This window comes from Nomascus leucogenys, chromosome 5 (genome assembly GCF_006542625.1).
Source record: "Nomascus leucogenys isolate Asia chromosome 5, Asia_NLE_v1, whole genome shotgun sequence".
NCBI lineage: Eukaryota > Metazoa > Chordata > Mammalia > Primates > Hylobatidae > Nomascus > Nomascus leucogenys.
The window spans coordinates 30,946,583-30,972,798 of NC_044385.1; the positions used below are offsets into that span (position 1 = coordinate 30,946,583).

General features: G+C 36.6%; 1 protein-coding gene across 1 annotated transcript in view; it reads left to right on the forward strand.

Annotated features, from left to right (window-relative positions):
- Window positions 1-26,216, forward strand: part of USH2A (usherin) — a 795,293-nt gene that overhangs the window by 196,030 nt on the left and 573,047 nt on the right. Inside the window, exons 15-16 of the mRNA XM_012506628.2 lie at window positions 11,641-11,804; window positions 21,578-21,736. Coding sequence (XP_012362082.2) covers window positions 11,641-11,804; window positions 21,578-21,736 — 323 coding nt within the window. The remainder of the gene's footprint in view (window positions 1-11,640; window positions 11,805-21,577; window positions 21,737-26,216) is intronic.

The following is a 26,216-nucleotide window of genomic DNA, read 5'->3' on the forward strand; positions in this document are numbered from 1 at the left end:
TTGTATTTTTAGGAGAGACGGGGTTTCACCATGTTGGTCAGGCTGGTCTTGGACTCCTGAACTCGTGATCCGCCCACCTCGGCCTCCCAAAGTGCTGGGATTATAGGCTTCAGCCACTGTGCCAGGCCGAGTATGTGTTTTAAACAAAAAGATACACAAGTTTTATATAAATGAGGTTGGATATTAGTTGGCTCCTTTTATGTTGATGGGGGTGGTGAGAATTGCCTTTTTAAAATTACAAATTGTCCTTAGAAATAGTAGCACTTTTCTTCCATCCCTGTATTAGTCCGTTTTCATGCTGCTGATAAAGACATACCTGAGACTGGGCAATTTACAAAAGAAAGAAGTTTATTGGACTTACAATTCCACATGGCTGGGAAGACCTCACAGTTGTGGTGGAAGGTGAAAGACACGTCTCACATGGTGGCAGAGAGAAGAAGGCTTGTGCAGGGAAACTCCCCTTTTTAAAACCATCAGATATCGTGAGACTTATTTACTCTCACGAGAACAGCAGGGGAAAGACCCTGCCCCATAATTTAATCACCCCCCACTGTGTTCTTCTCACAACACATGGGAATTGTGGGAGTTACAATTCAAGATGAGATTTGGGTGGGGACACAGCCAAACCATATCAATCCCCTTTGTTCTTATCTTTCCAGTTCCAGGTTTTCCTTTTCAGAGGGATTCTATTTTCCCCCCTTTTCTAACTCCTGCCATTATTTTAAACTACTTTGACATGTACTGATGCAGTTCTTTGGCCTCTTCATTCACTTCCCACTCCAGCAACCCATTTCCATGGCTACACCCTGGATTTTGTGATCACTTATAATTTCTCTATTTCTCAAATCTTCCTAATCCCATGAATGCTATTCTATGGATATATCACATCTTTCCAATTCCAATTCACCCTGGAAGGCTCACATAACCTGCTCCTTAACTTCTCTTAATCTTTAGCCCATTATTCCTGCTTAGTCCTCTTTTGATCCACCCCATCCCTAACTTCACTGTCTTCTACTTCTAGCCTGAGGCAAAACCTTTTTAATTCTGACCCTTTTGAGTACCTGATTGTGGGCTCCCTTCTGCTGTACTGTGGGATCAGTCCAGGGATGATGACCCTACACCTGCCCTGATCTGTGAGGACCTGGGGAAAGATCATGTGCCTATGCTGATCCGAAGCACTACCATGTATGTAGTTCTCATAAATTTACTTTCTTTCTCCCTTTAAGCTCCTACTAATCTCCTCAGTTTTAAATCCATGCTCTTGCCCTTGCAGATAATCTGGCCCTCTGCTCATAGAAAAAATAAAGCCAGATATAAGTATCTCCAGATTATCTTTTCTCCACCTCCAGCTTGTCTACATTGTCACACATTTTTAATTTTTTATCTAGTCTTAGAAGAAAATCATGTGTATTTTTGCCTAAAAATAACCTGTTCCCGGTTCTTAATATGATCCCTTCCTGTTTTCCTACTCTTGTTCCTCCCTTCCATGATCCTTGCTCCGTCAAATCCTCCCTTTATTTTAGCTCAAACATCTCTCTATAGGTAATATCGTAACTGTCTACAAAAATGCTATTCATTCTACAAACTCCTTCCCTTGATTCTACCCTGCTTTCTGAGTCCTGAAAGTTATTGTCTAATCTCTCACTCTTCATTCACTTACTAACATTTAAAAAGAGCACTATGATTCAAGAAAACATGATTTAAAAAATAAAAGAGAAGTTTTTTTCTTCTTCATTTTGTTTCTTTCTCATTCATTCTTTATTCACCATGTGTGGTACATACATGTTAGGTGAACATATAAGTTAGCAGAACTTGCAACATGCAGACATTCAAGAACTAGTTACGTGACTATTAAATTCTCATCCAAATCAAAGACAAGGTGTATAAAGAGATATAATAAACAAAAATGGGTTAAGTAAAAGACAGAATGAGGGAACAGGTTTCACTGGTGGGAAAAACGGAGGGGTCAGTGGTGCTTTCCACTTGAGTCCAGTGAGAAGGTCTTATTTGATCCCTTGAAGGGTGACATGTGTCTCCTGCAGTTGGAGAGACCAGTGCATTGATATCTATCTTAGACCTGGCAAATCTAACTGAGAAGAGACAGTCTACCCAGGTTTGGATAGGTAAGCTAGAAGACAGTGCCCTGCATATCTTAGACTCCCAGAGTTCATCATGACAAGGAAGACTATGTATTTCTCATGACCGGATGAAGACCACAAGGAAGAGAGACAGGGTGAGGTTGTCTTAGTCTATGCTCAAAGTACCACTTAGAAGACAAAGGGGCCTGTGTAGAGAAAAGGACAATATTACTGTGGACTACAGAATTAATAAGCAACCAGTCAAAAAGAAAATGCATCTGACTGCACCAAAACAAAAGGCGAGTGATACCTAATGGTGAGAAAGATCAATGAAGAAGTAAGCAAGGTACTACTGTCAGTGATAAGTCAGTTTTATGTATATGCAGGACCAGAGACAATAGACTGCTTTGGGTGGTGCTAGTCCAGTGAGTTTCTATGCTTCCTGCAGCCTCTACGTGAGGGGGGAGGCTAACCAAGCTACCTTCTCTGGTTATAGACTTGCTGCCTTCATCACGTCCTAGCTAGATGAAAGGGAGAGAAGTTTGCTCTTGAAAATGTCTGTTCTTTAAATAAAGATTGGAATGTTGACTAATATACAGGATTAGACATTCTATTTTCTGAATTGAATTTGTATTTTGCAATGTAAAGTAACTGTAGGACATTCTATTGCCTGAGAAAGACCAGAAAAGCCAAGTGACTAACTCATTTTATATCCACTTGGAACATGGGGGAATTAGCTCCATATTATACGTTTAAAGGGTCAGTGAAAGACAAAAGTCAAACTGATTTATGATTGCTTCTCATGACTCATGGTTTCTCAATATGCTGGTCATTTCATTGTTACCCTTTATTTCTTAAAATTATCTCTTCCTTTGGCTTCTGAGATTCTACTTCTCTTATTTGTTGTCTATCTCTTTTTTTGGCTACTCCTTTTTAATATGTCCTTTCAATTTCCACAACTGTGTCCCTGATTTCAACCACTACATACATGTTAATGGCTCTCAAACATATGATCACCTATTCAGATGCCTGACACGCACTCTAGGCCTGTAGCCAGCTGTCTCTCTGAGTTTCCACTTGCAAGTCCCTCGTGCATTTCATTTTTAATATAGTCAGCACAGAACTAACCATTACTTCCTCATCTCCACCCAAATAAAAATAAGTCTCATGCCATCTCATGCTATCATCATCTTGGTGAAAAAGACATAAAGCTTCAAATAATTGTTCAAGTCCAAACTTCCCAAGTTTGAGTGGGGCTTAGATTCTTCTCAGGTTTGGCAGAATTGGCTCTGTTGTTGAGTAGAATGAGTCCACAGGCTACTGCTGGAAAGTGCTATGGAAAGCAAGAGCTACTGTATATAATGCAGCTTCTCTAAAAAGAATAGAAAGAATAAAGCTTCCCATGGCCATATGGGACCCAAGGATATCAGCAGGATTTGTCTCTTACTAAATCAGTCATGTGGAATGCTGGTAACTTGACTTGACCCTCCTATCCCACTGATGAATTCAGCTGTCTTTTTTCACTTCAACATTGATAATCATTACAGAGGAAATCCTGTAGCACAGAAGGGCATGGAGAAGGATATTTTAAAATGTGACAATGAGAATTGCTTGAGTTTGCACTTTTGTTCAACATTGAAAAGAGATAAAAATGTTTTTTTTATGTTTTTCCATTTCTCTTTTGAATGATACCATTCTTGAACCTTTTTTTGACTTCTGGTTGTTATTATATATACACCAACATTAGCTATATTGAAAATGTGTAACAATTGACTAAGATATATGGGATTCCATCAAGTAGAAGAAATTTTTGTTTCTTAAAGGAAAAAATTCACATGTAGTGTAAATGTATACAGATATGCAGTATAGGAAAACAGCTATGCCCTAATGTTAAAACAATTTTTTTGAAAACAAAGTAGATTCAAAATTATCCAAATGATTTTGAATCTACTTTGAAATCTAGGCACTGTGGTAGGTTATTACAAATAGAAATGTTTACATTCATAAAAATTACATTCCAACTATAACAAATGGAAATTAAAACATTAATTTTCAAAATATACAGTAGATTATAAGTATCTTATTATTATGAAAGGGGAAGATACAAGTATCATGTTATTTCTTCATCAACTTGGAAAATAACCTCACTTCCTTATCTGCCTAGTTCACATATTCCTTACCTTCTTCATGCTCTATTTGTTGGATATAACAAGGTTTGCTATACTGTTTTCTCTTGGTTTATTTTCTACACAGTTTTTTGTATTCCCAAGGGCAAAATAAATAAAATAAAATAGACCTCGGCCCTAAACTACACAACCAACAACAAAAATCTAGGCAACACAACAATAACTTTTTGTGACCAAACTGGAAAATCATTTGCCTGTTTCCATCTAAGTGGTTTATTCTTCAAAAGTTACTGACCAGAAAATGGGGGCATGTATTTAAAAAAGCTGATCCTAGTGCAAACATTACTCCATTTACCTCTGACACATAAAGCAAACATGATTTAATCAGTATCAAAAACAATGAAGCAAAAAAATCTGCCCACTGAAAAATCAATAATGCGAAAAAGTATATAGTGTTTGTCTAACCCAAAAACAATGAGACAAAAATGGGCCATATTTAATTCATCTCAGTTGGTAGTGGAGACCCGTATTTGACACCCTGCACTTACTGGCGCTATCCTCAAGTTGACCTGTGACTATGACTGCTCTCCCCCATAGCCCCCAGGACTGCTCCAGTTCGTCTGGTACCCCACTGTTTTCTTACATAACAACCACACATCACAACCCCCAAAAGTTTCTTCCCTAGTGATATACCCTCTCTATATTCTATGTTACCTTGTTTTAAGCCTTAAGGAGCTAGTGGTATCACTATTTGTCCCATTTACTAGCTGACACACACTGAAGTTGTCCATAGAGGGTAGGACACCAAGGCTGGTTAGGGAGAATAAAGGCTCAGACTTCTGGAGCATAAAATACAGGGAAGTTCTTCTATGCCCAGATTATTTTTGGTTTTACTGCAAATGTTCTACATTTCAGCACTAGGTTGTAGATTTGGTCCAGTAATCTTTCCACAGGCCTTTTTCTGATTGATCTCAATTGGTCTTTTCTCTGAGAACCAGGTCAATGACTTCAAATGAAAGCAGATAACTTTCTTGTCAACTGATTTCCTTTTATGGTGTGATAATGGAAAAATTAGGGAGTGTGCCTCACAGATTCCCTCTCCTCAGTGACTCTTTGTCAGACAGCTGGCTGTCATCTGGGGTGACAGGGTAAATGGGCCACAAGCCTGTCATCATCTGGCAGCCAAGGCAGGGCTTTCTCACAAGGTAGTGGCAGATTTCCAAGAAAGAAAGAAAGCAGAAGCATGCAAAGACACTTGAGGCCCGAACCTCCAGGATGTTACTTTTGCCTTATGCTACTGGCCAAAGCAAGGCATGAGGCTTGACCATGTTTAGAAGTGGTGGGGAATAAACAGACTCTCCTTCTGATGAGTAGAACTAACTATACAGTTAGCTGCAAAGGACCTGCACAGAGGGAAAGGTGAAGAGTTGTGATTTTTGCAATCTCCTATGGCTGCAAACCATATATTCTTCCTTAATATATATATAGCTGATAGATGATACAATAACAAGTATCAGTTTTTATATATTAGTAGCATTTATTCCATGTGATGTAATAGGAATAACACGCAATTAGACATCAGGATATCCAAATATTCAAGTTTCAGTTTTGTCTTCTCCACTAGACCAGATATAGTAGATTCCTATTACTTCCTAGTAGCATTTATTCAATGTGATGTAATAGGAATAACATGCAATTGGACATCAGGATATCCAGGTTTCAGTTTTGTCTTTTCCACTAGACCAGATATAGTAGCTTCCTCTTATTGGTGGAATAAATTATCTCAAACTCAGTGGCTTAAAACAACATGAATTTTTATTATCTTATAGTTTTGGAAATCAGAGGCTCTAAATGAGTTTCACTAGGCTAAAATCAGGCCTGTGTTTCTTCTGGAGATTCTAGGAAAAAAAAAAACAAAACATTTCCTTGATTTTCCCAGCTTTTAGAGGCCACCTACATTCTTTTTTTTTTTTTTTTTTTGAGATGGAGTTTTGCTCTTGTTGCCCAGGCTGGAGTGCAATGGTGCGATCTCAGCTCACTGCAACCTCCGCCTCCTGGGTTCAAATGATTCTCCTGCCTCAGCCTCCCGAGTAGCTGTGATTACAAACATGCAGCACCACCCCCAGCTAATTTTGTATTTGTAATAGAGACAGGGTTTCTCCATGTTGGTCAGGCTGGTTTCAAACTCCCAACCTCAGGTGATCTGCCCTCCTTGGCCTCCCAAAGTGCTGGGATTATAGGCGTGAGCCACCGCACTCATCGTACATTCTTTAGCTCATGGCTCCTTCCTTCATTTTCAAAGCCAGCAGAGCAGTGTTTCCTTGGACCTCTGCTTATGTCCTTACATGTTTTCTCTCTGACTCTTACCCTCCTGCCTTCCTTTATAAGGACCCTAGATTACATTGGGCATTCTTGGATAATCCAGGATAATCTCCCCATCTCAAAATCCTTGACCACATCTGCAAAATTCCTTTTACCAAGTAAGGTAACATTCACAAGTTTGGAGGATTAGAACTTGGATATTGTTGGGGTGGGCATAATATGACCTGCTCTACCAGAGTTCAGCAATCTATAGCCTGGGGGTCAGCCACATGTTTATGTAAATAGAGTTTTATTGGAGCACAACAATGTTAATTCTTTACATATTTTCTGTGGTTGCTTTCCTGCTACAGCAGCAGAGTTGAGTTACAATAGAGCTCATATGGCCTGCAAAGCCTAAAATATTTACTATCTCATCCTTTATAGATAAAGATTGCTGACCTTGTAACTAGAATTACTGTCACCTTGGGCAAATTACTTAGTCTCACTAAGCATAATAGAATCATAACTTTATAGACTGGGAAAGAACCTTAGAAGTAATTTTGGTTAAACTCTACCCTATACATTTCTCTGTGTAAATCACCTTTTCAGAATAACTGGTGAATGGGCATTCAGCTTCTGCTCCAAAACATGGAACTAAAAGGAGCTCACTATCTCATGAAGTAGCTCATGTTTATTTCAAACAGCTGTAATTCTGCAACAAATAGAAATATATTATTTATATTGACCAAAAAGTTGCAGTCTTTTGACTTTCTTGCCTAGTCTTATTTATGCCTTCTGAGATCATAGAGAATAAGTGAAATCTCTCTTCTATCTGTGAGCACTTTAAAAATTTGATTCTGCTATCATATCTGAAAGTTACTTAGTGATTTGCATAAATATGTGGAGTGTCAACAAAGGAGAAAGAGAGAGTGTTCTCAGATCAGAACCTTGCTAAGCAAGCTGCCTGGATTTAGCTGTCACTATTGCATGGTTGCAAGGGAGTCACTGCTCCTGGTCCAGCTTTTATGAGTTTCTCTATTTGTGCCTGGGAAATTCACCAAAGAGGGTGGGTTTGCACACTGTTAACTTCTCCCTTTCAGATGAGGCACTCGTATTTCCTTGTTCAATAAGCCACGTGAATATGGCTTTCAGTTCACACAACGTGGATGCTCAAGCCTCAAATCCCCCTCCTATAATTCTGATTCCATCTCCAAGAGAATTCAGATGCTGTTAGTAGGCTGTAACTAAAGGGAAACTAAGAAGCTCAATGAAACCACAACTCCACTGTTAATCGGGGAAAACCAAACTCCTCTAGAGGGCACTGTAGCACTCACCGAATTCTGTGAACTGAGAACACTGACTGGTCTAAGATAATCTGAACAGAGACCAGCTCTTAAAGAAAACTGTCCATTCCCTGGGAGTGAGGTTAGCCAGGGGGACAGAGTTAAGCCAATAAAAAGGGGCTCAAAAGAGCTAACTTGTTATTAGAGCTACAAACCGTGTTTGGATTAATCTCCGGTGTCCTATCCTAAGTCTAAAGCTTCCCTGGTGCTTTATTCACTATTAATTCCTGTATCCGACAATATTTACTGAATACTTACTGTGTGCTAGCCTTTGTGTTAGGGACTGATGGAAAAAAACTAAAACAAAAACAAACAAAAAAACTCTGCCCAATTTCTCCAATTTGCCTTGAAGTCTCTTTCTCTTTTGTTTATTAATAATCCTTATCTAAAATCCCTTAGCAATTGGAGATCTCTTTCTCCTTCATTCTTTATGTTGAATGACGTCCTCATCATCCCCATTAGCAAGTTAGAAGACCGGGAGTAACTTTATACCTATCCTCCCTTCTCTTTTCAATTCGGCATCCCATTCTACCAATTTTACTTAACATTTCTCAGATCTATCCTGCTCATTTCCATTGCTCCTTGCCACTGCCCCAAGGTAGCATTATCTTACTTCTGCTCACCTTTCCAGGTTTATCTATCACCATTTCCCATTATGAATTTACATCCAAGAGTACTGAGCTGCTTGCAATTTCATACCCTCTTCTGCTTTTTCTTTTTTTCTCTATTTTTGCCCCTCCCCAACTTGCCTGGCTTATTTCTACTCATCTTTTAATGTTCAGCCCGAGCATCTCCTCCAAGACTTCTACTTAAAATTATCCTTCCCTTCCCTTCTTCTGCTACCAGACTAGTTAAGTTGCCCCTTTTCTGGACATTTAGAGTCTGGATACGTCTTTATTAATGCTGTTTTCATTTTTTCTTGCATACGAGACTGTGAGCTCCTTGAGGACCAGGGCAATTCTATATGATTCATCTCTACATCCTTGATGTTTATTCCACTCTTGGAACATAGCTGGCCCTCAATGAATGTTATTTATGTCAATCAATATTTAAATCCATTTGATAGTACCCATGAGCTGAGGCCCCAGATAGAGGAGGGGTGTACAAAGGGAAATGTCAATAAATTGACCTATATATCTTGGGATCTATCTCTGGGTCTCCTACAGCAGTTCTCCCTCATATGTTGAATTTTCTGACAGTGATGTGCATTACTGAAACATATGCCTTTCATTAATAGTTAGGTTTCTTCAACAGTAATAATTAGGATAACACTTTCTCTCACTGTTTCCACAACTGGAAGAAATTCCTAGGAAAGGAAAGTATATGAAATTTGTGATGTAGGAAACAGAGGCCAACTTCTTTCCCGTTGTAACCAGTAAATACTGAGTTATGTAAGGGTCCAAAGAGAACTATCATAGCAAAGTGCTGGCAAAGATTAGTGATGCTTTACTCCTGTTTTGTTTACCATAATGAACTGGTCAATAAACATCACAAATTGTTTATCTATATAAATCTTGACAGATTGCTCTTTATGAAATCCATTTAGCAAGTGAGGTTTTCCCATAAGGATGAAAAATGAAGATTTTAAACAGATTGCAGGAGAAGCTCTGGCTGTACCAAGAGAGTTAGTGTAATAAAGGTTTCTTTATATTAATATTACAAAAACCATTTATCCTGGCAAAATCAATATTGCAATTCATCTTAGTTTGGTGTTTCTCTTTCTAAGCTTAAAATGTCTTTTCCTTTATTATGTATAATTTTGTTTTAATAAATGTGAAATATATTTCATTTAGGAGGTACTCTTGAGGAGGGATAACTTATAAAATGACATCAAATTTGTAGCTTATTTACTAAAGAGTCTTGGAAATGTTTAAAATTATATTTGAGTGGCTGAGAAATCTAAAGGAATCATTTTGCTTAATCCTTAATTACAAAATTATCCCCATGTCCTTTGGGGTAAAAACAAACTACAATTTTCGGAAAAGCCTTCTCCTGTGAACTTCATTTAGGAAAAATTCTCTCTTACTGAAGTCAGGTGATTATAACAAGTCAGATAAGTTGACTATAACAATGGCTTGGATAAGAGACTATAAAATCAAGAATAGACACATTTAATTGCTGAAAACATTGCGTGCTTTGGCTGGAAGAAAATAGAACTACATCAAGGAATGGAATTATGTTATACACTGGAAGCTATTACTCTAAATGTACTGTATGTAAAATAAGTGTGATTGTCTCATGAGTGAATGGTAATAAAAATTGAAATACTCAAGAGACGCTTATTCATGAGTGGTGCAGTTACACATATATATATATATATATATATATATACATACACACACACACACACGCACACATACATTGAGAGAAGCTTTTCTCTTATTGTTTATGCTCGCTAATATTATATTAAAAGCCTATAAACAACAGACTCTACATAATAGCCTATAAAGAAATTAAAAGCAAATCAAGTATTTTTGCATCCATAATTCCATTTTAATTATAATACATAATTTTCTTCAGCTCTAAAACTTAACCTAAACAAAACATCTATTTGAAATGGAATTCTGATGTAATGTGTATAGATAAAAGACCTAATATAATTGTTTGAAGGGGGAAAATGTCCTTTTATCATGACCATAAAAGGGCAAACTACAGTACAGTGGTTTTCAAGAAAAACTGTACTTTATTTATTCCCAAGGGAATATTAGTCCATAAAACAAATTTGCAGCTTATTTGGCAGTCTTAGCTTTTATCAGCCTTTTTAAGGGTGTTGAATGATTACCCAAGAGATCACACCGTAAAAATTGCAGTGGGGAAAAGTAACTCCATCCATTCGGCATCTTTATTAGAATATATAGGTGAATCCATTTGATGTTGTTTTAAATGTACCACAAGGAGAGTACCTTTTTAATGGTGAGTGGTCTTCTTACATGTGCTGTTTTGCTTCTCTAATACCTCATGGCACCAACATTGCTTATCCTAATCAGTGCCATTGGCACAGGCTACATGTTTGAATAATTCACTGTGTAGGAACAAGTTTTAGTTTCTATCATGGCAAAATGCCACTACTGGTATTTTTACAGGCGACTTTGGATCCAAGAAATTTAAGTTGCAGTAAAGTTATCTTACTATATTTATGTCATTAGCACCTTTTTATAAATCAGAATAATGCTGTATTCTCCAACCATTATGGATAAATAAGTTTAGTTCATAAAACAGAAAATGAAATATAACCCATATTAAGGCATCAACAATATTTGAACCTGTCTTCCTCAAGCAATTTTCTTAGTGAAATTTAGTCTTCATCGAACTAACTATAGAATTTTAAGATTTTTAGGGAGAGCAATGATTTACCCTTGGTTTTCTATTTCACAATTGGATAGTCACTTGAAAAGATAATTTTATGGGTACCTAATCTAAATGTTTAGCTGACAGGAACACTGTTTTTGTAAAAGCAAAATTTACAGTATTCTTAATTGAACAACTGGATTCAGACTAATCCATAAGATATATTGTGGGATGTAAAAAAGCAATATAATATCTTTTTTTGCTATTAGTTTATAAAGAGAAAGCTTTATATAGGTTTTACCGGGAACAGTAGATTTATAAAGATCTTTTCTATTTTCCTTTATTTTATGTTGATTCTTTATTTGTTTAGCTCAAGCATTCTTTTCAATATGTTGGCTAAAACAAACCGTCTTACTCTACAATGCTATTGGTAGGTGTAACTTATACTATGAATTATTAATCAAAACACTGTTCTCTTTGATGGTTTATTTGCCTTGTTTTCAGATGTCAGCCTTGTAATTGTCATCTCTCAGGAGCCTTGAATGAAACCTGTCACTTGGTCACAGGCCAGTGTTTCTGTAAACAATTTGTCACTGGCTCAAAGTGTGATGCTTGTGTTCCCAGTGCAAGCCACTTGGATGTCAACAATCTATTGGGTTGCAGCAAAAGTAAGTGAACTCTGGCTCAGTGCTGGTGTGTGAAGCAGCATCATACAGGGGACTGCATCTCATTGTTTTCTTTCTCCATTTAGAATCCATCAGAAAGGATTAGTACAATGTGAAGAATGTAGGTAAGAGATGGAAAAAAATACACTGAATGAAATATGTGTGCTTTTCCTTGATTAGACAATGGAAATGATAATATAATTATGTTCATGGTGGGAAACTTACAATAGTTTTTTGGAATGAAATCAACAATGAGGTGATTAAAGTCCTAGGTTTTCCCAAACCAAGGGTTTTCCCAGGACACAAGACTTTCAATGGTAAAATCAGGACAGTATTGGTTAAACCAAAATAGGTAGTCACCCACACACAGACATTTCCAGGTAAGTTTTTTTTTGACAAATAAAGGGTGAATTCTTGTTTATTATAAGTTTGATATTCTCCCATCCCCCAAATTTTATGGGCAGTATTATACCATTAGTTGTTTATTGATACTGTAATAATTAGTATCATTCATCACAGCATATTATTCATCCTATAATTGATGTTTCTTTCTAATTTAAGTTACACTCATTTAAATATCTCTCACATTTACATTTTTAATTCCTTAAAGCCTAAGATTACATGTAAGTATATTTTGACTTCTCATCATCACTTTTCAGTTCCTTGAATTGACCTCACAAGGTCACCTGCAGTTCTACAATTTCATAACATATTGACCGTTTTCCTATATTTACTTCAAGATCATACATCCTTACCTTTTCCAGAATCCCTAAGAAATGCCTGCTGGGAACATGTGGTAGGAGCCCTCTACAACATATTGTGCTATGCATATTCTCCTTGGGGTGTCCTGAGACTGTCATGAGTCACAATGATAGGAAACGCCACAAGTCATGACAGATCACCACAAACCAGCATGCCTGGAACTCTGCTATCTACATTTAAGGGGAGAGGGAGAAAGAAAGTAATGGGACATTGGACTCCACAACAACTGTACTAGATTTTGAGGTAATGGAAAGCAGGATGTAGCTAGTGATTAAGAAGACATATTCATATTTTGTACCTGTGTAGTTTCTCTTCAACATCCCACATTCCATCAGTCCCTCTGGATTTCAGCATAAGTAAAACTGTAGGTATTTATGCTTCTTTTGGGAAAGAACAGTCATAATTCCTTTCATGTATAAATACAGTCTAAACACAAATCTGGACTTCATTGACCACTTAATTACTATGTGTCATTTATTGATTAGCAATACAATTGATTGCTTTGTATGCAACAAAAATTCTAGCATATTCCTTTTGGATATGAGTTGTAGATCATCATTTATAATGGAATTACGATACCTAATCTTAGTGATTTCTGATTGGTTCTGCCACTAATTTTGTGAAAATATTGGCACCTGCTCTACTTTTTGCTCCCTATTCCTTCTTGCATTTGAGTCATAGTCTGGGAATTATCTCTCAGGCAAAACTGGATAGTCATGTCACTGGAAAGCTAGCCTACAATTCTTAATAGTGGTAGACATTTAATTTTATATTTTATTAACTGGACATTCTTTCCAAGTGTTTCTGATTTGTTAGAATTTTTAAAAACTTTCACTTTCCTAGTGATTCTTCCCTGGACATATTCCTTTTGGTTTTTTATCTCTTTAAAATTATGATATCTCATACTGAGGACAGTTCTTCAACTGCTTGTGGTTGTTGCTGCATCTGTTTTAGGTTTTTATTTAACAAAATTTTCGAAACACTGTGTAAAGTTAGAAGCTCAGTATCAGCAGAGGCAATTTATTAGAAACAAATGAGACAACATTCCTGCCTTCAAAGGAGGTCAAAACATAGCTAGAGTGACGGACACTGATAATAGGAGGGGAGCAGAAAAATGTAAATGGTGGGATGAGGATGAAGGGTCTCAGCCTTCTCTCCTGTTCCTGCTTGATTTTCACATGGTACTTGTGTTTGATCCTAGCAGAAGCCAGCCAGAACAACTGGCTTCACAAAAATATGATGAGATTGAAAGGAATGTAGTGCTATCTATTGTTGACACAGTGAACTACCTCTGGCTAGTATTTGTCCCTGTATCCAACAGATGTCAAGAAATATTTTCATTTAAAATTAAAATTTCTCATGGTACCACCCCACCTACACAGTTTGGGAACTGTGGGATTATAACCCTCCTTGTATCTTCTAGGGGCCCTTAGCAATAGTTTAGTAATACCATCTGTGATTTTTTTCTTTCGGTGGGCTGTCAGGATAGGAATCCTAGGATGTAATTTCCAAAAATTAAATAGTCCTATTTTCTGTATGCTTTCCTAGTGAATGATATTCTAGTTAGTTCAACTGTCTATGAACTTAACTAAAATTATACACATGCACACACACGTATACAATTAGCCACTTATTGTTTGATAGTGTTTGTCTTCTTGACACTATTCTCATTGTTATTTTTTCATCTTTATATCCACATTTTTTCTTTATCTCTCCTTGCCAGAGAGCATCTTCTAGCTCTCCTTTTATTAACGGCTTTATTAAAGTATAATTTACGTATTATACATTTAACAATTTTAAGTACATGGTTTGATGGATTTTAGTAAATTTAGACTTGTGCAAACATTACTATAATCCAATTGTAGAACACTGTTGTCATTTCAAAAACTTCCTTTGTGCCCATTTCCAGTCAATCACGACTCCCACCTCTAGCCCCAAACAAAGTTATAGGGTCTTTGATGAGATAATTTTGCCTTTCCCATGAGTTTTATATAAATGAAATTATACAACATTTAGACTTTTTACAATGTATAGGCTTTTGTATCTAGCTTCTTTATCTTAACAAAATGTTTTTGAGGTTCAGTCACATCTTTGCATGTCTCAGTAGATTCTTTTAATTGCTGAGTAGTATTTTATGGATATACTATATTTTGTTTATCCATTGATCAGTTGATATTTAGATTGTTTTCAGCACTGGTCTACTATGAATAATGCATCCATGAACATACGGTTACAAGTCTCTGTGTGGACATGCATCTTTATATCTCTTTATATCCTGAGAATAAAAAGGCTGGTTTGTATACCGAATATATTTTTAATGTTTTAAGAAACTGCCAAATTATTTTCCAACATGGCTGTATCATTTTACATTTACATTAGCAATTTATAAGCGATCCAGTTATTCTATGGTCTCAGCAACACTTGGCATTGATTATTTCATTATAGCCATTCAGTGAGTGTATAGTAGTATCTTGTTGTGATTTTAGTTTGCATTTTTTCCTGGTGACTAATATTGAACATTTTTTCATGTGTATTGTCATTCATGTGATTTTTGGCAAAGTATCTTCCAAATATTTTGCCCGTGTTTTAGTTGTTAGTCCTCTTACTGAGTTAAAGAATTCCTTATTAATTTGGGATAAAACTTGCAAATAGTCCTCTCATTCTGTGGATTTGTTTTTCATTTTCTTAATGGTATACTTTAAAGAGCAAAAGCTTTTACTTTTCATGAAGTCAATGTACCAAGCTTTTCCTTTATGGGTCATGTTTTTGTGTCCTATCTAAGAAATTTTGGGTTGACTCAATGTAAAAAAAAAAAATTCTCCATTTTTATCTTAAAGTTTTATACTTAAACATTTACATTTAAATCCATGAAATAATTTGAATTAGTTTTGTACATGGTATGAGTTAAGCATCTAAGTTCTTTATTTCATTTTTATTTTTTGACACATAGGTATCCAAATGTTCCATTAACATTTGTTGAAATTGCTATCCTTTCCCCATTGAATTACCCAAGCATCTATGCAAAAATGCAGTTGACCCCATAGCTAACATCATATTCAATAATGAAAGACTGAGATCTAAGATCAGACATAATACAAACATGCCCACATATTAGCCAGAGCAGGTAATCAAGAAAAAGTGTGTAAAAGTCTCCCAAATTAGAAAGTTGATTTTCTTTACTTGCAGATGATATGATTCTATATGTGGAAAATCCAAACGAATTCACAAGAAAGCTACTAGAGCTAGTAAACAAATTCAGCAATGTTCTGTTACAAGATCAACACACAAAATTAGTTCTGTTTCTATAAGCCAGCAGTGAACAATTTGAAAAAGAAATTAAGAAAGCAGTTTCACTTATAATGCATCAAAAATTTTAACCAAGGAGATGAAGACTTGTACATTATCTGTTTTCTGTGTGTTTCCAGGAAACCTATAGTATAATTGTGCAATGTTATTTCTATGCACTGTTCCTTCTATGCTTAGCCATGTGCTCTCCAGTGTCTCATGAGTTTCATGCAGGACCTGTGTGTGATCACTTTTCTATTAGGATACGAAGATAGAAGTAATTTCCCCATTAGTATATATTATCTGTGGTAATAAATATATTATTTATTGCCAAATAAGCCATTTATAATTCTTGGGGTGTAAGAATCAAGGATGCCTTCCAGCATACTGGAGGGTAGAGGAAATAAAGGTGATATTTATTGAACAATTACTTTATACACACATACACACACACACACACACACCTTATCTTCAAAATAACCCTAACAGGGAGACATTCTCATTCTCTTAATATAAATGAGAAAAGGTTCAGAGAGTCCAATCAATATTTGACTATAATCATACAACTACCAAAGTTCCAAAGCTGGAGATTCAAGCTCGTGGTTCCCAAAGAAATGGATCTAGTCACAATATTATACTCTCATTCCATAAAAGAGAGTCTGGCATATGCAAAGACCATTCTTGGCAATTTTGATGAATGAATATGTGAACATTTTTTAGGAATTCTACTTCAAGCACATAAAGGTTCAAGTTCTCTCATGCTCAAGATTTAATAATATTATTCTCAAAAGTGTTGGTAAGTCATCTAAACCTTCTGGCTTATGAAAATTTCAACTTAAATTTATTTATTTATGCTGTGGAGTCAGACAAGATTGTGGTTGACATGGTCATAGCAAGTAATCAGCTTAAATGTTTGGAAAGAGCCTCTGTGTGTGAAGAACTTTTGTTGCCAGGAAATGTTCATGTAATGCAAATCATTTTCTACACCCTTTGACATGGGAGTGAAACATCTATCTCTCTTTCATTTTCATTCATCCCCAAAGCATTTTGCTGCCTTAGAAAATCATCTGAAGGTCAGTTTTGATTGCTCTAACTCTGAAATCTGTTGTGCTCCTGATAGCATCCAGAGTTTTAGATGAAATCACTAATATTCACTAAAAAATGTTAAATTATGATGAATTGCAAGGTTCTTTGAGAGTGCCGTATATAAGGCAGTTTATGATATTTGTGGCTCCACCAAGAACAACAGGATTTAAAACCCTAAATTAAAATCCACTGAAAGGGTCAAATGCATTGTCAGTGTTCAACCGATCAAAGTGACCATATCAAATATGGAAAATCCATGAATTCAAAAATGTAAGGTGCTATTCGGAAATAATTCTTTTCTCATATGTCATTATGAGATTGTTGCCACTCTTTTCCTACGTCTAAATAGGCAAATAGACTGTTGGAATGTTAATAGAACAATGCAAATTCCAAAGAAGAAAAAGACAAAAGGAGAGCAATGAGCATATATCTAGTTTGAATGTTTTAAAACATACGATGTAAATATTATCTGCCTTAGGATCAGACTTTGTCTTTAGGAAGCCTATTCATAATACATGGAATTTTATATATTTTACGTTCAGTGCTGTGTAGAATAAAACAACTTTTTCCCCCTCTGTTCTCACACCACCATCAACATAGACTACTTTGGTGAACAAGCAATTCTGCAGCATTAATATCCTACAATCCAGTTCAACTCTTGCGCTATATACCTGGAAGTAGTGGCAGATTCCACAGGTGAGGGCTCAGTCCCCAAAGCTGCCCCCAACTTCTAACACCAATCACAAGCTCCAGGTTATTTTGCCTGTGCTTGTTACCCACTGGCTATAAATTGGGGCTCCTATGACTCCCTCCTTGGGTTCAATTAATTTAACAGATCAGCTCACAGAGCTCAGGAAGCACTTATTTTTACTGATTTATGATACAGGATATTACAAAGATACAGATGAAGCAATGCATAGGACAAGACACATGGAAAGGGGAGCTGAGCTTCCATGTCCTCCCTAGGTGTCACACCCTCCAGGAACTTCCATGTGTTAAACTACGTGGAGCTCTCCCTGTACCCCCACCACCCCAAACACCCATTTTTTTTTTTTTTTTTTTTTTTTTTTGAGACAGAGTCTTGCTCTGTTGCCAGGCTGGAATGCAGTGGTGATCTTGGCTCACTGCAACCTCCGACTCCCGCATTCAAGCGATTCTCCTGCCTCAGCCTGCCGAGTAGCTGGGATTACAGGTGTGTGCCACCATGCCCGGCTAATTTTTGTATTTTTAGTAGAGGCGGGGTTTCACCATGTTGGCCAGGATGGTCTCAATCTCCTGACCTCGTGATCTGGGCGCCTGGATCCTTTATAGCAACTTCATTGGATAGGCATGACTGAAGCATGGATGAGGCAGACTACCACAATTACTACTTGAGACCATCACTACAGCAGTTACTACTGTTACTACTTGAGACTGTCATTACAAGACTGAATGAAGGGGGACGAATGCAGAAATGAAAACTTAAAACAAAAATAACTATTTTACAAGAAGGGTTAACATGGAGAAGAAGAAGAGAGGTCCCTGCTTCTCATGAGCAAGGGCAGCTGCCTGATCTTCTATAGCCCTTCGTATTTATTGGGTAGAAAGAGCCGGGAGGAGGAGGTAATGATTGGTCAGCTGCTTGATTGATCACAGGTTCATATTATTACTAACAGGCTTCAGATTTGCCTAATCACAAGAAACACTTGTGCCTGGGTCGTGACTGCCCTCAGCATTCCTTCTGGGTGCAGACGCAGTTTGTCAGCTTGCCAACATCCTGCTTTCGTGAGAACAGTTTGCTGTTTACTCATATAGCCTCCAGTGCTATACTGAGTTGATCCCGACCCTCATTCTTTCGGCCTTCAACACGTGGACAACTATGTAGAAATGTGATTTAAAAAAAAAAAAGGAGTATGATTTCATACTAATCGACTGAGTGGGGAAACCCAGCAAGGCTGCCTATTCAGAGTCTTCTTGGCCTCTCTCTGCAGTATTCATTCCTCCAGGGTCTGGGGCAGGACCCCTTCTAAAATGAGGGTCTCATGACCCACAATCAGACAAGGTAGGTCAGAGAATTTCCTTATGGCCGGCTCTAAGACAGAAAGGTGGAGGAAGATTAGAGTATATTTTTAGTTTCTCTGGCTTGCCTTGGGGAGAAAAAGGAACAGTTAGAAGCAGAACAGAACCGAGACAGACCCTATTTTCTGGGGCCTACTTCTGAAGCCTAAAGCTCCCCAATATTGTAACAAAAGACTGTCCTTCACCTGTATCACTCTTAAATTGTTCTGAAGCTGCTTCAGGACCCTTGGATAAAAGACCAATACTTCAACAAAAGATAGGCTTATTGTGTTAGTCACCAAGGAAACAACAAAGGCTATGGATGTTATGAGCCAGGAGCCATGGACAAAAATATGTGTGTGTGTGTGTGTGTGTGTGTGTGTGTGTGTGTGTGTGTGTGTGTGGTGTAGAAATATCAAAGTGCTCTTGAAATCCTATCTTAAAATGTAATAATTTGATTATATCTTTTAGACAGAGTTCATATATTATATCTATTAGACAGAGTTCATCACTCATGGGTCCTGGTGAATTAGCAATAGCTCTGAGGTGGAAGTCTTTGCTTAGTTTGCAGAATAACTTCACTTTACTGTTCCCTACTTTTCCACTTTGCTCTGTCCTCCAAGATTCTACGTGGTTTGCATTAGCAGCCTCCATTGCCCTCTGACCTTCAGTTAGTTGATTTCAGCTGCTAAGAGGGACCCACCAAACATCTGGAGGGCAGGTGGAACAGGAAGTCAGAATATTTAATTCTCCGCTCCCTGTGTCCATGTAGAAGCAGCCTCAAGCTAACTGCATCCCTCATGAGTGGTCATAGCTCCTGTCAGGTGATGCTCTTCATACAGTCCTTTCTGTCCCTGAGTTCTGTCCCCATTTAAGCTAGAGATAGTGTGCAGAGAAGAGTTAACATAGCAAGCCTGACTGCTTATTTTTAGAAAGACCTGCTTACAAAGTTGGCCTTTGGCTGGCATCTGGATCCCCACCATCCCCAGAACTGATAAGAGAGGACCACTGCACTTAAACATTTGTACAAAGTATGGTTTATGCTTAACACCTGCTTTCCTTGTGGGGGTCTTAAATTTGGGTAAATGCCACATAGAGGCTGCTCATAGGAACAGCCCCCAATAAAAACCCTGTGCACTGAGTTTCTAAGGAGCTTCCCTGATTGGCAACACATCACACACATTTTCATAATGCATTGCTGGGGGAATTAGGCCCGTTCTGTCTCTACTGGAAGAGAATTCCTGGACGCTTGTGCTTGGTTTCCCCAGGACTTCATTGATATGCCTTTTCGCTTTGTTGATGAATTCTGTGACATTTCATTGTAATAAATTTTAGCCATGAGTAGGACTATATCATGAGTCCTTGAGTCTTCCTAGTGAATCATTAGACCCAGGGTTCAGGGTTGGCTTGAGAAACGCTGACATAAATAGCAAAAGAGCTCTGTAGTTCTATACCTGACAGTACTGCACCATCTCTTTTGCCCACCCTTTTGAAAGTAGTTCCTTTATTAAGCTCTCCCCAAGTTACTTTTTTTGAGTGTGCTTTCTTTTAGTGGAGGCTTCTAGTGACTGTAGATATTTCATATAAAAATATTAATTATTTGATGGATTCTTTCCTGTACATTATATTTACATATTTCTTAACAAAAAGATGAATGGTTTAAAAGTAAGGTAACACAGCAACCTGTACACTTGACATCTTATTTAACGAGAATGTTTGATTAGGTTGTGCTTCTTTAAATGGCTGGGGGACTGTGCATCTTGTTTAAACTAGAAAGTAGTACATAAATTGGTGGTTGATTGTCCTTAAAAATATTTAGCTGTTGTTTTTCTCCTTTACCTTTGTGTATTCTGGGGGAAAAAAAGAAAACTCACTCTAAAAGTAGGGAGACTAAGAAAAGTTTATGGTGACAGAACACAATGTTTTCATGGTATATATTTATATTATAGAAAACATCACTTAAGTAGTTAGATGAATGTTCTTATTTCTTATGTGCCTGATAAGCAATTGTATTACATCTTAAAAACACCTCTAACAGGTGGTGGTACATTCATATAGTATATTCAAATTGTTTCTTGATAATATTTAGATTATTTAACATCCATAGCTATTTATATCACCAAATATTATTCTTTCTTTTACGCTGTGCTCTCTGAAGCAAGATAAAGCGTTGTGCTTAATGGAATGGAAAGCTTCCTCTCAAAAACCCAAAGATTATGCTACTTAAATTTCAAGTTTCAATGGAACTTATGACAACTTTTAAATTAACTATGTAAAAAATAAATGTTGTGCATCCTTGGATGGTTTCTCAAAAAAAAAAAAAAGGCAAAGAAAGAAATGCTTAATGTAAACTATTGTGGTTTTTTACCCCCATCTATATTTATGCCAGCTGCTTTGACCTAAAAAGTTTTTTTATGCTTATAGATGAAAAGCTTTGTTTTAGAGAACTCATGAACCCTTTGTTTATTAATGTCTTGGTAAACCACATGTCTTCTTGATAAAGCAATCCTGAATCAGAAAGACCTCTTTGCTGGATATCTTACTTCAGTTTGCTTTTCTGTTTATTGATTGCTTTGCTAATAAATGCTCTCTTCATTGTAATTTAGCTCCATTCCAGCAACCTCCGCCCAGAGGAAAAGTTCAAAGTTCTTCTGCTATCAATCTCTCCTGGAGTCCACCTGATTCTCCAAATGCCCACTGGCTTACTTACAGTTTACTCAGGGATGGTTTTGAAATCTACACAACAGAGGATCAATACCCATACAGTGAGTTTAAGGGTTTGGTAATAGAAATAAATATTCTGAGAATTGACACATTAGTTAAGTTCGTTGACATTGAGGATAAATGCTGTTGTGGTTTCGTCTGTCTGGCACAGAGTGTTTCAAACAGAGAGAGAATTACAAATTTCGCTAGTAATCAAATAAATACAATAAAAATGAGATGCTTATTATCTGATAAATACCAATGCTTATCAAATTCTCAAAGATGAAAAAAATGACCCCATCAAGAATTAATGGGAATGTGGAGAAGCTGGAACTTTTATAAACTGCTGAGGTGTCTGTGTGAGTTCATTAGTACAACTTTTCATGTACAATAATTTGTTAAAATCTATGAAAAATCTTTCTTTTTAACATAACGTTTGACTTAGCAAACCTATTTTAGGAAGTTTATCTCAAGTGAATAGTCGTTAAGTGGACACACAAGATGTCCATACCTATTCTATTTGTAATATCAAAATATTGAAAATGATTCAGATGTTCAACAATGTTTCAGTAAATTATAGTATATGGCATAACAGAATCCTGGTACATTGTTAAATAAATTATAGGCTATGATAGCATATAAACTGATATCTTAGTTCACATATCAATAAGTGGAAAATGTTCATGACATATTGTTTAAGGCAGGGGTCCCCAATCCCCGGGCTGTGGACAGGTACTGGTCCCTGACCTGTTAGGAACAGGGCCACACAGCAGGAGGTGAGCAGCAGGCCGGCAACCTTACTGCCTGAGCCCTGCCTCCTGTCAGTTCTGTGGCAGCTTGAGATTCTCATAGGAACAGGAACCCTATTGTGAACTGTGAATGGGAGGGATCTAGGTTGCACCCTCCTTATGAGAATCTAATAATAAATACAATGCGCTTGAATCATGTCAAAACCATCCCTCCTCACCTTCCCATCCTAGGTCCACGGAAAAACCGTTTTCCATGAAACCAGTCCCTGGGGCCCAAAAAGTTGGGGACCACTGGTTTAAAGTAAATATAGTTATTAAAATAATCTGAGAATTATACCATTTTAATTTACAAATACTGGAAGACATAATAAATAGATCTAGTTTTCTCTAATTGTAAATATTATAGAAAATGTGTCAAATATTTCTATTATAATGAATTCAAGTTTTTTAATTCTCAGGTTAAAGAACTATTAAATCTGGAAGTGGAGTACTAACACTCAAGCAAATAGTGTAATTTAATACACACATTGCTATTTCCGCAGAGATAGAACACAGCAACATAAACTTTTGAAAGAGGAAGGAATATAAACAAGCCATCAAGCCCATCTTTGCCTTTGTAACTTTTATGAAGATTTTAAAGGAGCTTATAGAAATCAAATTATTAGAATTCATTGTCTTTAAAAAACATTTACTCAGATGTTTTAGATACAGTTTCCCTAAAGACAGAATGAAAAAAATAGGAATTTTTACATTATTCCAGCTCTATCTTCTCTGATTTTTGCTTCTAGCCATGTTTAGCTACACACTAGTTTAAGAAACCTCAGAACAGCAATTCCAATTCAAGTTTCTATTTTGTTCTCTTCATTTAATACACAGTTTTCCAAATTCTACTTTAACCATGCTTAATTAGTTAGAGAACTGTTTAAAGCTATGTCGAAACACTGAAATTCCATAACCTTCCTTAAAATGGTTAGGAGGATGCCTTGTTTTAACATTTTAATTGACTTTAAAACTTCTGCATCGCATGGAGTTTTATTTTGTATGCATTATACTGGGTTTCATTTTGCACCTAATTCATGTAACTGGAATTTAGCTTCTTATGTCCACCCCTTTCTCTTGGCTCTACATGTCTCTTCAGTATTCCAAGTCTTCTTTAAAGTTAATGGAAACTCTGAACTTCATGATGCAGATTGCAAAGGGAAATGAACATCTGTCTACATCTGCCACGTTGGCAAAGTATCCTAAAAACCTGCTACTAGAATGTTTATTTTCTTCCAAATATCAGCATGATCCAGGTGTCCTGAAACTTAAACTTTTGTGACAGAGAAAGAGAGGAGTTATAAAAATATTGAAAATGATTTTGAAGATGACAGTACCACTGGTTGAGTTATATCTGAAGTTGTGAATTAGGGTCACCCTGTTTTCCATACAGCTTAATGCAATAGCAAAATTAAACTTAAAACTATCAATGATATTATTCAAGCCAGAGGCATGATTTCCATAGTAACATATTGTGATCTATTTTATAGAACATCACGTGTTAGTACAACACTGGCTATTTTTGACGATTGCACTAATATGGAATCCAAATAACAGTTTCTTACATAATAAATGTGTATTCATTCACTAATCAGACATTTATATAATCCTGTTAAACAAAGTATTATTTCCTAAAACCATATTTTTCATTAAAAAATGCCACTTCTGACATTTCTTGACAATCATTGTAATTAATGATGTGAAAATTATCTGCATGATGGCATTTGAACAGTAAGAACAATTGGTTAACACTGTCAGAACTTTGTATCATTCTAATAATAGCCTCATGTTTATTACTCTATTTCTAGTGCGTGGCTAGCATGTGTAACATGTAAAGGAAACACTACTTATATTCAGCTGGATGAACACAAATCTTTGGGTTAAATAAAGGCTTTAGGAATTATAGGTGGGAATCATTGAACTTTTCAAAGAAAATTAATAGTGTTGTCTTCCAAGCAAGTTTGATAGTTTGTTTGAGACCTTTATGGAATTCTTTTTTAGAAGAGAAACTTTTTCTAGCTGGCCTAATGTACTATGGGATTCTCTAAGACATATTTTCCTTCCTAGAATCATGATATACTGGTGTACTATCTTTAAAGCTTTCAAATTATTTGGTATTATAATAGCATGCAAATAATGGTGAATAATTTTAAAGATTGTGAATAATTAACTTTAAAAAACAAGGTATATCTTTACGTTTTATTTAAGGTAGAGGTTGAGCTAGCACTTCAGGAATCATACATAATCAGCCCTAACAGTATCTCTGTTGTAGCCCCCTTCTGGGTTGCTCATAGGTATCTTACGTGTCATGGGAAGGAAGTGAACAGTTATTGGAGGAAATAGCACTCTTGTGTTAGTGTTGCAGGTTTAGGGAGTGGACAGTAACTCATACTGTTTTTTGGTGGTGTTCCTATTTGAGTTTGGAATCAAAGGAGCACTAGACATAGTAGGCAGATCAAATTTAAAAATAAAAACGATCTTCATTACTGATGAAAGTCAGATTAGAGACTATATCCTTTTTCCTGCAGGAAGACAAATTAGAAGAGAGAAAAATCAATGGGCTGATCTGCACATAATTTGTTCCCTACACCCTGACTCCCCAGATTCACAGTCAGATGAGTTGTTCCTCATTTGGGATGGCATGAGTGGGGAGATAGCCCTTAAATGTCACTTTAGAGAAATCCTTCCATGGGAACTAGAGGATGATTATTTTTTCATGTGACAATGACTTCTATCACCTACAGATATTAACAGAGTTTAAGCTTAGAATTTTAGACAACCAAATATTTTAATGAGCCCTGGGATTTCATTTCTACCCTTATTCATTTCCATCTTTAAAATTATAATTTATAATCTCATACTACATCAAGGGATCAATGTAACAAGTGGTAAGATGATTCAGTTAGCTCTGAGAGGAATAAATGAAGAAACATAAGATACAGAGACAGGATGAGAAAACAGAAGAGACGATGACAGGCAACTGTTTTTATAAGGCAATTAATATTCTTAATGCAGTAGTTTCCCGTTATCCATGGTTTTGTTTTCTGCAGTTTGTTACCCATGGTCAACAATGTTCCAAAAATAGGTGAGTCTACAGTACAATAAGATGTTTTGAGAGAGAGAGAAAGACCATATTCACATAACTATTATTGTGGTATATTGTTATAATTGTTGTTTTATTTTTTTTTATTTTTTTTTTCTTTTACCGATATGAGATAATTAATATCCCTGATTTATTTATTTATTTATTTATTTTATTATACTTTAGGGTTTTAGGGTACATGTGCACAATGTGCAGGTTTGTTACATATGTATCCATGTGCCATGTTGATTTCCTGCACCCATTAACTCGTCATTTAGCATTAGGTGTATCTCCTAATGCTGTCCCTCCCCACTCCCCCCACCCCACAACAGTCCCCGGAGTGTGATGTTCCCCTTCCTGTGTCCATGAGTTCTCATTGTTCAATTCCCACCTATGAGTGAGAACATGCGGTGTTTGGTTTTTTGTCCTTGCGATAGTTTACTGAGAATGATGTTTTCCAGTTTCATCCATGTCCCTACAAAGGACACGAACTCATCATTTTTTATGGCTGCATAGTATTCCATGGTGTATATGTGCCACATTTTCTTAATCCAGTCTATCGTTGTTGGACATTTGGGTTGGTTCCAACTCTTTGCTATTGTGAATAGTGCCGCAATAAACATACGTGTGCATGTGTCTTTATAGCAGCATGATTTATAGTCCTTTGGGTAT